This window comes from Hemibagrus wyckioides, linkage group LG22 (assembly GCF_019097595.1).
Source record: "Hemibagrus wyckioides isolate EC202008001 linkage group LG22, SWU_Hwy_1.0, whole genome shotgun sequence".
NCBI lineage: Eukaryota > Metazoa > Chordata > Actinopteri > Siluriformes > Bagridae > Hemibagrus > Hemibagrus wyckioides.
The window spans coordinates 5,508,195-5,522,902 of record NC_080731.1 but is presented as its reverse complement, the minus strand read 5'-3'; the positions used below and the strand labels follow the sequence as shown (position 1 = coordinate 5,522,902).

The 14,708-nt window shown below is 39.7% G+C and overlaps 1 protein-coding gene across 2 annotated transcripts; it reads right to left on the bottom strand.

Annotated features, from left to right (window-relative positions):
- Positions 1 to 2,236: 2,236 nt before the first annotated feature.
- tctn2 (tectonic family member 2) lies at positions 2,237 to 13,895 on the bottom strand. Of its 2 annotated transcripts, none has more exons than XM_058374393.1 (18): positions 13,761 to 13,895; positions 12,760 to 12,873; positions 10,970 to 11,043; positions 9,805 to 10,003; positions 9,603 to 9,703; positions 9,218 to 9,417; positions 9,006 to 9,126; positions 8,788 to 8,926; positions 8,530 to 8,604; positions 8,296 to 8,415; positions 7,290 to 7,364; positions 7,123 to 7,212; positions 6,532 to 6,649; positions 5,428 to 5,528; positions 4,596 to 4,743; positions 4,358 to 4,501; positions 2,760 to 2,848; positions 2,237 to 2,620 (listed from the first exon to the last, which is right to left on the bottom strand). In XM_058374393.1, exons 1-18 carry the CDS (start codon positions 13,855 to 13,857, stop codon positions 2,499 to 2,501), a joined length of 2,127 nt encoding a protein of 708 aa, XP_058230376.1. In that variant the 5' UTR covers positions 13,858 to 13,895; the 3' UTR covers positions 2,237 to 2,498. The 2 variants fall into 2 exon arrangements, with proteins under 2 accessions (XP_058230376.1, XP_058230377.1); XM_058374394.1 differs by having other exon boundaries at positions 8,296 to 8,412.
- Between the last annotated feature and the right edge of the window lie 813 nt (positions 13,896 to 14,708).

The following is a 14,708-nucleotide window of genomic DNA, read 5'->3' as shown; positions in this document are numbered from 1 at the left end:
GTTTCCTCTTCCCTAACCGGCAGCATCATAGCTGAGCAGCGGTCGCACGGTGTACCGAGAATTTATCACGACATTGCATCGATATTACCTTACAGTGATGTACACTGAAAAAAATGGTGTATGTGGTCAGTCAGATTTAAGAGATTTACATTGAAATATATTAAGCTATATCAAATACAGTTACACACAAGAAATCAAACTTTACTTTGTACCATCACACCTTAGATAATATGTTACAGTAACCATCAAACAAGTGATATATCTCTTAAACACTGTAACTGAACACTAACATTTTGAGAGCAGCTATTTTGGGCAAATTAGAATTCATTTGTATCATCACTTAATTACAATATGACATTTAACAGCTTTTAAAATGTTTGCAACAAGAATGTGAAGATATGGAAAGGATTCTGGGCAAGTATACATACATCATTTGTTTGATATCCATCCATCCCTCCATATATATGTGTGTGTGTGTGTGTGTGTGTATATATATATATATATCTCAACTTATATCACATATATATATCAACTTATATATATATATATATATATATTTATACACATATACATATACACTATATTGCCAAAAGTATTCGCTCACCTGCCTTGACTCGCATATGAACTTAAGTGACATCCCATTCCTAATCCATAGGGTTCAATATGATGTCGGTCCACCCTTTGCAGCTATAACAGCTTCAACTCTTCTGGGAAGGCTGTCCACAAGGTTTAGGAGTGTGTTTATGGGAATTTTTGACCATTCTTCCAGAAGCGCATTTGTGAGGTCATACACTGATGTTGGACGAGAAGGCCTGGCTCTCAGTCTCCACTCTAATTCATCCCAAAGGTGTTCTATCGGGTTGAGGTCAGGACTCTGTGCAGGCCAGTCAAGTTCATCCACACCAGACTCTGTTATCCATGTCTTTATGGACCTTGCTTTATGCACTGGTGCACAGTCATGTTGGAAGAGGAAGGGGCCAGCTCCAAACTGTTCCCACAAAGTTGGGAGCATGGAATTGTCCAAAATGTCTTGGTATGCTGAAGCATTCAGAGTTCCTTTCACTGGAACTAAGGGGCCAAGCCCAGCTCCTGAAAAACAACCCCACACCATAATCCCCCCTCCACCAAACTTTACACTTGGCACAATGCAGTCAGACAAGTACCGTTCTCCTGGCAACCGCCAAACCCAGACTCGTCCATCAGATTGCCAGATGGAGAAGCGCGATTCGTCACTCCAGAGAACACGTCTCCACTGCTCTAGAGTCCAGTGGCGGCGTGCTTTACACCACTGCATCCGACGCTTTGCATTGCACTTGGTGATGTATGGCTTGGATGCAGCTGCTCGGCCATGGAAACCCATTCCATGAAGCTCTCTGCGCACTGTTCTTGAGCTAATTTGAAGGCCACATGAAGTTTGGAGGTCTGTAGCGATTGACTCTGCAGAAAGTTGGTGACCTCTTCGCACTATGCGCCTCAGCATCCGCTGACCCCGCTCCGTCAGTTTACGTGGCCTACCACTTCGTGGCTGAGTTGCTGTCATTCCCAAACACTTCCACGTTCTTATAATACAGCTGACAGTTGACTGTGGAATATTTAGGAGCGAGGAAATTTCACGACTGGATTTGTTGCACAGGTGGCATCCTATCACAGTTCCACGCTGGAATTCACTGAGCTCCTGAGAGCGACCCATTCTTTCACAAATGTTTGTAAAAACAGTCTGCATGCCTAGGTGCTTGATTTTATACACCTGTGGCCATGGAAGTGATTGGAACACCTGATTCTGATTATTTGGATGGGTGAGCGAATACTTTTGGCAATATAGTGTATATTTATATATATTTATACACATACATACATACATACATACATACATACATACATATATATAATATATTTATACACATACATACATACATACATACATATATATATAATATATATGTATGTATGTATGTAATATATATATATATATATATATATATATATATATATATATATATATATATATATATATATATATATATATAAAGTTGAAAATGTGCAATGCATAATTAGAGTAAACATTTTTTCACTGTTCACTCATCTTTTTGAACCACTTTATCCGGATCCAGTTAGCCTATCCTGAGAACTCTGGGCAGCAGGAGGGAATAGACACTGGGTGTATTCCAGTTCATTACAGAAAAATGGTTAATTTAATGTAGAAAAAGGATAAACACAAGACAATCTATACAAATTTATTCCACAATAAACTCTGTACAAATCATAGTACAATAAATATTAATAACAAATATCTTACAGTGACTTTGCAAATATTCTTACAAAGAAATCTTGTAAAAGAAAGTTTATACAAAACAGTGATATCAGTATAGTTTAGTAAACATATCCTGAGAAACAATCTCATGACTACAGTATGACTCAATACTGAATCTGTTGCTTAATAATTGTCTCATGTTTCCCTCCATAAACTTACTTTCAGTGATCTTACAGACACACACACACTAGAGTGAGCTATTGCTCCACGCCTGTCTAATTTGTCTCCACGGTGTTCCTAAGACAGATACGGCGATAAAGAAGAAGACAAGGATGAGTCCCTTAGCCAGAGCCTGAGAGTACGGCTCACCTGCCAGCAAAAACACATGAGCATGAACACACACACACACACACACACACAACTGAATTATAGTCACTTTTTATTTTAAAAAACGAAACAGATAATAATAAGATACATATTTAGCAGAGTGCGCTATCTGAGCTCTCACCAGTATAATAAGGCGTGAGCGGGAAGGCAAGCTCGGGCCAGCACACGTCATTTCTCTCACAATCAAACTCTGTGAAGTTAATACGAAACCTGTAGTGGAGAAGGAGAGAATTATTGATTGTTATCATACTGTGTACATTTTCATCCATTCTACTTAATATCCATTGTATCCAGCTCACTTTACACAGGGTTGTGGGGATGCTGGAGTTTATCCCAGAAGATTCTGGGCACAAGGGTGGGGGACATTAATCAAAAAACACTCACACACCCATTCACACACTACAGACAACTTAGAGATGCCAATTAGCCTACAAAACATGAACTTGGGGAGAAAACTGGTGTGCCTAAAGAAGCACTGGGAGAACATGCAACCTCCACAAACCCAAACACACCCACACACGCAGGGTGGAAGTGGGACCCCCATGCTTGAGAGGCGAATGTGCTAACCACTAAGCCACCATAAAACCTACAGTGTACACTACATTGTCAAAAGTTTTGGGACACCCCTCAAAATCATTGAATTCAGGTGTTGTTTTTCAGGGGTTGGGCTTGGCCCCTTAGTTCTAGCGAAAGGAACTCTTAATGCTTTAGCATTTTAGACAAGTTCATGCTCCCAACTTTGTGGGAACAGCTGGGGGATGACCACTTCCTGTTTCTGTTCCTGGAGTGCTGAAGCATCAAGAGTTCCTTTCACTGGAACTAAGGGGCCAAGCCCAACCACTGAAAAACAACAATATAGTGCATATTATTATGAATATTCACTAGTTTCTGTTTGCATTAAATTTCAAAATCAGGAACTTGGGCTCAAAATGAATTTCAGAAGTTACGTAAGAACCAAAATAACCATGGCACATCGACTCATGATGGACTGAAGTGCAAATTATGTAATTCTTTATTCTGCATATATCATTATGATCCTGTTATCTGCAAATGTTATATATATTTTCTAGAAAGAAACACAAACATCCATGAAACATTTACACTGGAGACTCCTTCCATTAAGGCTAAATAAACACGCCTTAAGACCTTAATCATGCAGAGCGTATCATACACATCTGAAATACTTATTGCTAACATTGGAAACATATTCCAACAAGTGCATTCAATTCTAATGATTATACCTTTGCCTTACAGTCAACACTGATTCAGCAGGGTGCGCTAGAGTAATTACAGTGATCGGGTTTCAAGCAAACAAAGTCTTCTATGGTAGTCAAGAAACACTCAGCAGCAGCTGCTGTACAAAAAGGCTCAGACGGATAAAGGTAGAGAACTAATCCGAAGCCAGTGAAGAGCAGCCAGCTCCAGGGTAATCGATTACATCCCAGAAACTACACACTGATTGGGCACGCCTCACTAAATGACCCAAAATCCCACATTTTCTCACTATAAGAAAGTGATAAAATTAGTTACACTTCTATACCATTCAAGCCCATATGGGATATATGAATGGTCCAAAGCCTATGCCATTGTCCATTTTATAAATTCCAGGTATATAGTTTACATTTCCAGTTCCAGTGAGCATATTTTCAGCCTGTTTACATGAAACTAAAGTACTGGAGGGTTCAGTGCTTTCTTATAACTTGTCTGTTTCTGACTCACCTAGACATGGGGGATTGTGTGCTACTTGGAGCCTCGGTAAAGGTCACAGACGAGGTCACAGGGAAAGACTGTGTCAGCTCTGGGTTCATGCAGATGGCTCCCTGAGTGGCGTCACACTCTAATCTCCATGTAGACGCCTTAAAACTAAAAGAAGAAGAAATCAGATTCTTAAACATAGCAGTGAAATAGGAACAGGGATACAAGAAGAGTGAAACAGATGATTACAATATTGACCTACTTTAACTCCACAGCCTGGATCATTTTTTGTGGTACCCTGTTTATGGTTTCCATGACAACGCTTCTGATGTGAATGTGCAGGTGAGCTGGAACACCGGAGCACACACCCCTGGGGTCCGCCGCTGTCTGATTAGAATTTTGTACTACAGCTTCAAGAAATGGAAAAATTTTATAGAAGACATTTACGATATCAGGATTTTAAGGGAAAAAAAACAAAGAAATAAAATTATGACTTTTATTATAAAAATTATTTAATGGAGTTAGTAATAAACATGTAACAGCCATGTTTTTGCAGGGGTTTGTTTGTTTGTTGCAGCCAAAAAATGCTTGAATTTTTTTATTCACAGAATATTTTGTGCCTTTTTTTTTTGCAGAAATCTACTTAAATTGGTGAAGCACATGATTCTTCTTTAATACTCCTACTAGAAAGCTTTGTCCGAATGCATGTTGTATTGACATCACACGTCAAATCTAGGCTTAAATCTGCTGTCATTTTGAAAAATTGCCTCTCAATATCATGTGGTTTGCATAATACAATGGTAATTTCTGCAAATGCAAAATTGCCATATCCTGGAGAGACTGAACAGAGAAGTGTTACTGTGTCATAAGATATATGACTTTCCAATATGCAAATACAAGCCATAAGCCACATTTTCTTGAATCTGCTATTGGTAAAGGTTTTCTTACTGATTAATTCACAGTTTAATTAACAGTACAGCTCACAGTAAGTACGTTTTAAGCACAGCTGCTTAGAAATCTAGACAGTTTGCAAAGCCAGTAGATCATTTTCTCACAGTAAACTGTAACAATCAACACATTGTTCAGTTACTCACTAGTGATACGGCTCCAGTTGCTCAGTGTGAAGTCTGGCTTTCCTGTTCTGGAAACGAAAGTAGCAGGGACTAAAGTTGCCAAAGTAGAGCGGACGGTTTCTCTGAAATAAGAAAAACACAGATAACATACACCGATCAGGCATAACATTATGAGCAGTGAGAGGTGAAGTGAATAAGACTGATGATCTCCTCATCATGGCACCTGTTAGTGGGTGGAATATATTAGGCAGCAAGTGAACATTATTTGTGATGGCTAGACGACTGGATCAGAGCATCTCTAAAACTGCAGCTCTTGTGGGGTGTTCCCGGTCTACAGTGGTCAGTATCTATCAAAAGTGGTCCAAGGAAGGAACAGTGGTGAACCGGCGACAGGGTAAGGGTCACTGATGCACGTGGGGAGCGAAGGCTGGCCCGTGTGATCCGATCCAACAGACGAGCTACTGTTGCTCAAACTGCTGAAGAAGTTAATGCTGGTTCTGATAGAAAGGTGTCAGAATACTCAGTGCAGGACGGGTCAGGGCTGTTTTGGCAGCAAAAGGGGGACCAACACAATATTAGGCAGGTGGTCATAATGGTATCCCTGGTTGATGTATAGTGTCTGAAACATACATTTATTTATTTTTTTACTCCTTAGAGTTACATTACAAGAGAAAACATGTTGTTTCTCCAGTTTTTATCATACGTATTTAATAATCCAAGGCATGTTTGGAGTCCAGGTTTCTGCTGCAAGGCTAAAGTCACCCAGAACACTTGCAGTAAATCCAAATTCCACCTTCACGCTTTGAGAGTCGGGGCCTACAGGGCACGTTGTAAAATGAGCACCAAGTAATGGATGATATACATTGCACAAAAGAGGGGAAAAATAAGTGTCCAAGATGGCTGGCCCGTAATAAAGCAGTGTTCAGCTTCACACTGACGGTTTGATCATTTCCACACAAAGTTACACTGTCCAAAAACAAATGTTAGCAAGTCTATGTGAAAAGTCTATGTTGGCTGACAATGACTTCAGTTACTCTTTAGTCTTATAGCTGATCAACTATATTCACTAGAGAGTTGTGCAGGTTTTTATTCTTTAAAGCAAAGTATATGGATTTTGATGCTCACCTGAGCTGGATGCAGTTATTGAGATCAAGCAAACTGACAAGCATCAGACACCCAGACGTTGAGTTTATTCCATAGGGAATCGGTCTCAAGTCAGCGGAGGAGCACAGCCCATCTCTTACTGCATGTAAGACAGAAGACAAGGGAGGACAAATGAGTAGCCTGGATGATGGGACAAGCAGAGTACATGTCCGGGATATTAGTTTTATATAATAAACAAAGATGTATAATGTATATTGTGATAGTGAAACACACATCAAAGTTATAGCTCTAGATCATGCTGCGTGTTTCAAATACCACCATTTGAAGCACAATACAAAAAAAGACATGACATGGTGGATGGAAAAACATTTTTTACTACACAGAGCCATGCTGTGATAGAAATCTAGTGATGGAACAAGTCACAGGTACTAAATATATTACGAGACTTTGGCGTGTGAGGACAAATCATCACATCTCAACAGAAACATTGTCCAACAGTTTCTTAGTTTCCTTTAGCGTGTATTATTTTATTAACAACCTTGTGTTGTTATAAAGAGCTGCAGATACTGTATACAGACTGTAGAGCCATTTCATTAACCACTGCAATGTTACCTCCTTGCCAGAGGCTGATTGGAGCTCTCCCTACAGCTCCAGTAGCATCATCTAAAACTCCACCGATCACCGGCCTTCCCACCTGATAACCTAAAAAACAAATTAAAAGTAAGCTGTTTATTACAGGTTCCTCCCGAAACATTTTAAAAACTCAGATGTAGTTTGACCTGGGTTGCCAGAGTTAGGCTGAGCTGAGATGTTTCCATTCACAAACACTGCAGAGTATCGGGTCGTCAGAGTCACTGAGAAAGACAGAGAGATGGGGGAAAAATAGAGTGTTTATTACACAGTGCTAAGTTAAAAAGGTAAACCAGTGACTGTATATAAAAAAGTGTACCGCCTGGCTGAACTGATTCCCAGTTAAAACTTCACATTGTTGTTATAATTTTAATATCACATAATACTTTGATATCTGAGGTATTTCTGTTGTTTGTGAAAGCTTGGACACTATTAGGACAAAATGAAGAAGTCATCTAAGTTTAATTGATTATTATTATTTTCTTTTTTATGGCAAGTAAGAGAAACGGTCAAAGGGTATGTAATGTTCTTGACAGTGAAGGGTCTCTTATAGTCTCTTATAAACGTGACAAACATTCTCTAATAACTCTATTAATGTATATCCTCTGGGCAGCTTTTGGATCCGATTTGTTGTAAAAATGAATCATTTTCAAACGATTTATGTTTTGGAATGTTGTCATATTGCGGCGTAAACTCACATTTAGTAAAATTCATAAAATACAAGTGAATGTAAAACAAATTGTAAAACTTTGATGCTTTTTAAAAATTGCCAAAACCATCAAATAATCTAAAATGGAGGCCAGGTGAATTATTAAAAGGTATCAAAAGTATGGCATTTGGGAGAGTGTAGCTTCTAATTTTGACATTGCTTCAGTACTCAACCTCTCACTATGCCTGTGCTTATTAAAGCTGTCCACTAAACCAAACCATATTTGCTAATCACCTTTTCTTCAACCACACCTTGATATTTATAATCTGTAAACAGTAAATAAAATCTAACAAATGTACATAAGGAGAAACGTTAACCTGAAGGAAACACCTAGGACAGAACGCTTTTATACTTTAGACATATATGCTTTTGTCTGTGATTGAAATGGTGAAAACAGCTGGCCAGCAGAGGGTGCTCTGCAGGTACATACAACCACACACACTCACCTCCACTAGTGATGTTTCCGATGCGACGGGTCACACTGATGGCTGTAATTCTGTTCCCCTTCCACTGAAATGTATAACTTAAAGACAGAACCACATTCACACACAGCTGTCCTCCAGCTGCTAAAGAGAGACAGAGGAGAAATTGCTTAGTTAATACAAAGATGAGGAGCAAAAATCAAGCAAGGAGGACATGGAGTGGAGGAGTGGAGAAAAAGGAGGATTTAAATAACTGACCTTGATTAGCAGGACTTGATAAGAAAAGGCTGGGATCTGTGATCACTTCATCCATGATAGCCACTCTGACAACTCCTACACACATGAACACACAGGCAGCTTAATATACGCTTCACAATGAAGTTCACCAGACAATTCTTTTTCTAGAAATGTCCACTGTCTAGTACCTCAGTTATTTGTGCTAATTAATAGAACAGAAAATGAATAGCCTTACACGTGACCTGGGCAGAATGACTCAATTAACAATGAGAAACTCACCTCCTTGTCCATCTCTCACAACCACACTGAGCTCAGATGGTGCAGCTGGGCAGGACTGTAGACTTCTCACACACACGGCCTCAAAGTTCTGCAGGAACGCTACTGGAGCTTTCTCCAAGCACTGCCCCAGCATGGACACCTGCACACAAAGGTATCCTGAACATAAGCCTTACTAAATAGTTGGCATGTGAAGATGAACATGATTCTGTTCAGATCACCTGTGGGATGGTGAAGTACTGATTGTCTGTGGTGAAAATGGGCGCCCCCTGGCGGTAGGTTGTAGGGGGTACAGGCGTGGCCACTTGCTGAGCCTGGAACGATGGAGCGGGCTTCGGAGTGCTGGAGAAGAGTTCAGATGCATGCCATCAGAAAAAAAGTAAAACTAATTACAAACAGAGATTTCTTTTTTAAAAAGAAAAAGATAACCTACAGAGTAGTGCCATCATAGAAAAGCCCAAGAAACGGGTTGTTCTCCATTGGAGAGGTGACGCAGAGAAAAGGGAACCAGTCAGGAGTGTTGGCAGCTGATTGAGAGGAACAGATGTAGTCAGGAACAGGAGAGATCATTCCTCCAAACAGTCCAGGGAGACACTGACCGGTAAAAAGCCACAGCAGCTCTGGGGCACAGTCCTGTAGGAATTAAATGAAGATGGACAGGCATGAAATATGCTCACAGATAAATTTACAATATGCTTCTCTGAACATTTTTTTGGTTATTGTTACTTAAAAAAATCCTATTTGCACCATGATTTTGGCTTTCGTATTTAATTAATCATAATCAAATTCAGTATATTTGTATGTATGTTGGTATGTACCTGGTCACAGCAGCATCGCACATCACACACTTTTGCCGTCAGGTCACATGGACATTGCCCAAGGGGCTGGAACACTTGATTAGGAATCACGGTTTTATTCTCTACAAAACGTGGTAGAGTAAATGCTCAGTATTTATATCAGTAGCAGTTCACACTGCAATAGTTATGATTACGTAATGCAGAAAAGAAAACAGTCACTGACCCGACACAGGGCCAGCGGGAAGCAGCTGGGCGTAAATCTGAGCCTGAACGATGAGAGTAGCCTGGGGAACGTCACCCAGACATGCACACACCATGACGGTCTCTCTCACACACAGCGGCTGGAGACAGCAGTCTGTGTCATTGGTGCTGGAACACAGCTGTAGGCCCCGGTTCAGAGTCACACTCACCAGGAGGCTGCCCTATGACAGGACAAGACAAGCTACTGGTTAATAGAGACACCATGCCATTTTTGACGGAGATTAGTTTACATGCTGTAAGGATGAAAGTTTTGTATTGACTGCACTAAATTGGGTCTGAGTAAAATATCTAGCATGTTTCATTTTTACATGTAGATCATGGATAGATCCGAAATGTTCAAATAGGGATTACAGATTGATCTGGCATCCTGGCACAACTACAGAGCAACTAGCATTTTTAGTTTTCAATTATATATTAATTATATTTCATTATTATCTTTCTAACTATCCACAACGATCAGCCATTACATTATGAATAACACTGATGATCTCCTCATCATGGCACCTGTTAGTGGGTGGGATATATTAGGCAGCAAGTGAACATTTTGTCCTCAAAGTTGGTGTTAGAAGCAGGAAAAATGGACAAGTGTAAGGATTTGAGAGAGTTTGACAAGGACCAAACTGTGATGGCTAGAAGGCTGGATCAGAGCATCTCCAAAACTGCAGCTCTTGTGGGGTGTTCCCGGTCTGCAGTGGTCAGTGTCCATCAAAAGTGGTCCAAGGAACCTGCGAGAGGATCATGGGTGGCCAAGGCTCACTGATGCACGTGGGGAGTGAAGGCTGGCCTGTGTGATCCGATCCAACAGACAAACTGCTGTTGTTCAGATTGCTAGAAGAAGTTAATGCTGGTTCTGAGGGGGTCATAATGTTATGCCTGATTGGTGTATCTATCTATTTTAAATCTATTTCATTATGATGACCAAAAAATTATATTTTTTATAAAAATAAAATTAACAAATCACAGAACTGCAAATCCGGTCAGTGATGATAATGTCCAAGTCAGAAGAATGGACATGAATACATAAAATCAGTTGTACAGTACCCAGAAGCAGCTCATTTGGAAGTTATATCCTAATCTAGTGTAGCTTCCAAATCATTTAAGTAGCTTAATAAACAGCAAATACATACCTTTCCCATCAGCTCTTCTGACACAGTCCATTGACTGAGATTGGACCGAATGCAGGAGGCCGGAGGGAGGCGTCCTATTAGACAGAAAGAGCAATATACAGTTGCAAGAAAAAGTAAGTGAACCATTTTCAGTTTCCTGGTCTTCTGCTTAAATTGGTCATGAAATTTGATATTTGATTTTCACCAAAGTCGAAATAATCAACAAACACAATATCTGTAAGCTGATAAAACACAAACAGTCATGATCTTTCATGTCTTTACTGAGCACAGTCACAGTTAAATTGATGGTGGAAAAAGTAAATGAAACACTAGGCTTCTGGTGTCACTAAATGGCAGTTGGAGTCAGGTGTTAGCAAACCCGGAGTCCAATCAATGAAACAAGAATAAAGGTACGGTTTAGAGCTAAATTGACTTATATAAACATCCAAACAGTGTCAGTGTGCTATTCACAAGCAGTATAAACTAATGTGAGCCATGCTTCGCAAAAAAGAGATCTCAGAAGACCGATATGCATGTAGCTAGAAAGGGTGACAGAGGAATCTCAAAGACTTTACGTATTCATCAGTCCACAGTTGAGACAAATTATCTAGAAATGGAAACGATATGGTAAGTGGACGCCCAGCCAAGATCACTCCAAAGACACAACGCAGAGTGCTCATTGAGGTGAAAAAGAACCCCAGAGTAACAGCTAAAGAGTTAAAGGATTCATTGAAGCTGGCTAACATCTCTGCTCATGACTCAACCATACGCAAAACATTGAACAGGAATGGTATCCATGGAAGGATACCACGATGGAAGCCACTGCTCTCCAAAAAAAAAAACACTGCAGCATGCCTAAAGTTTGCAAAAGACAACCTGGACACTCCACAACACTACTGGGAAAATGTATTGTGGACAGATGAAAGAAAAGTAGAATTGTTTGGGAAGAACATGCAGCGCTATGTATGGTGTAAAAAGAAAACAGCATACCAAGATGAAAACACCATCCCAACAGTGAAGTATGGTGGAGGGAGCATCATGGTTTGGGGCTGCTTTGCTGCCTCTGAGTCTGGACTTGCCATTGTGGAGGGGAAAATCAATTCCCAAGTTTATCAGGATATCCTAAAGGATAATCTCAAGGTGGCTGTCCACAAGCTGAAGCTCAGAAGAAGCTGGGTGATGCAGCAGGATAATGACCCTAAACAAAACAGTAAATCTACTACAGAATGGCTTCAGAGACATAAAATCCACCTTTCGGAGTGGCCCAGTCAAAGCCCAGACCTCTTCCCAACAGAGATGCTGTGGAATGACCTCGAGAGAGCCATTCACACCAGACGTCCTAAGAATATGGGTGAGGTACAGCAGTTCTGTAAGGAAGACTGGTCCAAAATTACTCCTGGACGTTGAGCAGGTCTAAATCGAAGCTACAGGAAGCGCTTACTTGAGGCTGTTGCTGCCAAAGGTGGATCAACCAGTTATTAAAGTACTGTTTCAGTTACTTTGTCCGCCATCACTTTGTATGTTTAATTAGTGTGTTCAATAAAGACATGAAAGATCATAACTGTGTTTAATCAGCTTAGAAATATTGTGGTTTTTTTATATTTGTGACTTTGGTGAAGATCAGATCACATTTCATGAGCAATTTAAGCAGAAAATCAGGAAACTGAAAATGGTTTACTTACTTTCTCCTGCAACATATATGTTCTATTACAACTGGAATTTCATGAATCAGTTTTGGTTCATGGAAAGTGAAACTTCAATTTAATTTCATAGTTTGCAGTAACGTAAAACGTGTGTATTCTGAATCATACCTGTATCACTGGAGGGTGAGACGCTGCTGATGGTCAGAGACACATTAGTCAAGTTTCCAACCAGAAAGGCAGATGCTCTTGGACCAGATGCAACAAGGACTGAAGGCAGAAACGCTGAAAATGACAAGCAAAGCATCATATTAGACGCAAGTTTAATAGTAGCTTTCCAGAAACTTAAACCACAAACCGAATTAAGTTGTTCTGCAGAAGATCAGAACCATGAGCTTTTTTTTAATATGTATGAATTGATTAATACTTCCACGTTTCAGACCTTAAAAGTTAAACATAGAACGAAACATTTATATATTCAGATTGGATAGCCGGGGATACTTCATATTTTTTCATAATAATTAGTACAAAGAGAAATTGAGGATGCTAATGGTCTTGATAATCTTCACTATTAACAGTTATAGCTGGCTCCATCCCAAATGGCTTCCTATAGGACACATGATGCACTTTATAGACATAGCATCAAGAACTCTTGTATATTCAGATTAAATAGCTGGGGATACTGCATATTAATTTATAATAATTAGTCCATCGAGAAACTGAGAATCTCAATGGTCTTAATAATCTTTACTATTAACTGTTATAACTGGCTCCATCCTAAATGGTTACCTATAGGACACATGATGCAGTGTATAGACATAGCATCAAGAGCTCTTATATATTCAGATCAAATAGCCGGGGATACTAATACATATTAATTCATAATAATTAGTACAAAGAGAAATTGAGGATCCTAATGGTGTTAATAATCCTCACTATTAACTGTTATAGCTGGCGCCATCCCAAATAGCTGCCTATAGGACACATGATGCACTGTTTAGTCTTCAGGTTTCATGCTTGTGTAGTGCACTTAAATAGAGAAGGTATAGCCAATTGAAACACAACCCAACGTTCCTTAGCAACGAGAGACAATCACCAACTTCACTAATATAATTAACTAATCTGACTCTATCAGTAATAATTATTATTATTATGAACAAAACGTAGCTTACCGACATCACAGCTAGCATCTTTTCTTAAAAGCAACGCAATAAGGATCAACGTCCGAGAGAGAAAATGTAAACAGACTCCTGGACGTGTTTTTAGCATCGTTTACTTGGAGATTTATGTTCTTCGTTGAAAATCTTAACAGCAGTGAGACAAACAGCGTTGCTGCATCAGCGACACCTGCTGTCCTGGAGGACGGGTGCTATTGACCGTCTGCAACTCTCTTTCTTCATTACACTGTACATTAATTTCCATCCATCCATCCATTTTCTATACCCAGTGGGCGAAAGGCAGGGGTACACCCTGAACAGGTCATCACAGGGCCAGATATAAACAGACAACCACACACACTCACTCCTATGGGCAATTTAGAATTACCAATCAACCTAATGGGTTTTTGGTCTGTGGAAGGAAACCGGAGTAAATTCACACAGGCACGGGGAGAACATGCAAGGTACAATAATTTGCAATGTGCAATGGACAATAATTTACTTCTGCTTTTTATTTCGTTTAGTTTGCAATAAGCTATTGTAAAAGACAGAGAGCAGCTGAGAAATGCCCTAATCTTCATATTCAATCATTTATTGATAGACCTACAGTTACAGCAAAAGTAACATCATAGATATGGACATGATTTTTGTGTTTGGAAAGAAGATCCCAAGTTGTCACAGTTTAATAGAACTTCAAAAAGCATATAACAAAAAAACGTTATGTAATATAAAGGTGCAGAGGCATTATAACGTAAAGAACAAGATCATTTTAAAGCATGCTTTAACAGGAAACGGTGTTGAATTACTAGGCAATTTAACTGTTTAGCTGCCATCTTCTTCCAGCTTTATTCACCAGACCATGTGGGAGTCTGTGTGTGTGTGTGTGTGTGTTCTCCCAAGCAATCTAAGCTTTCATGCCTTGACAGAGGTCCTCCTGTAATACCAAAACAAAGAAAGTGAACA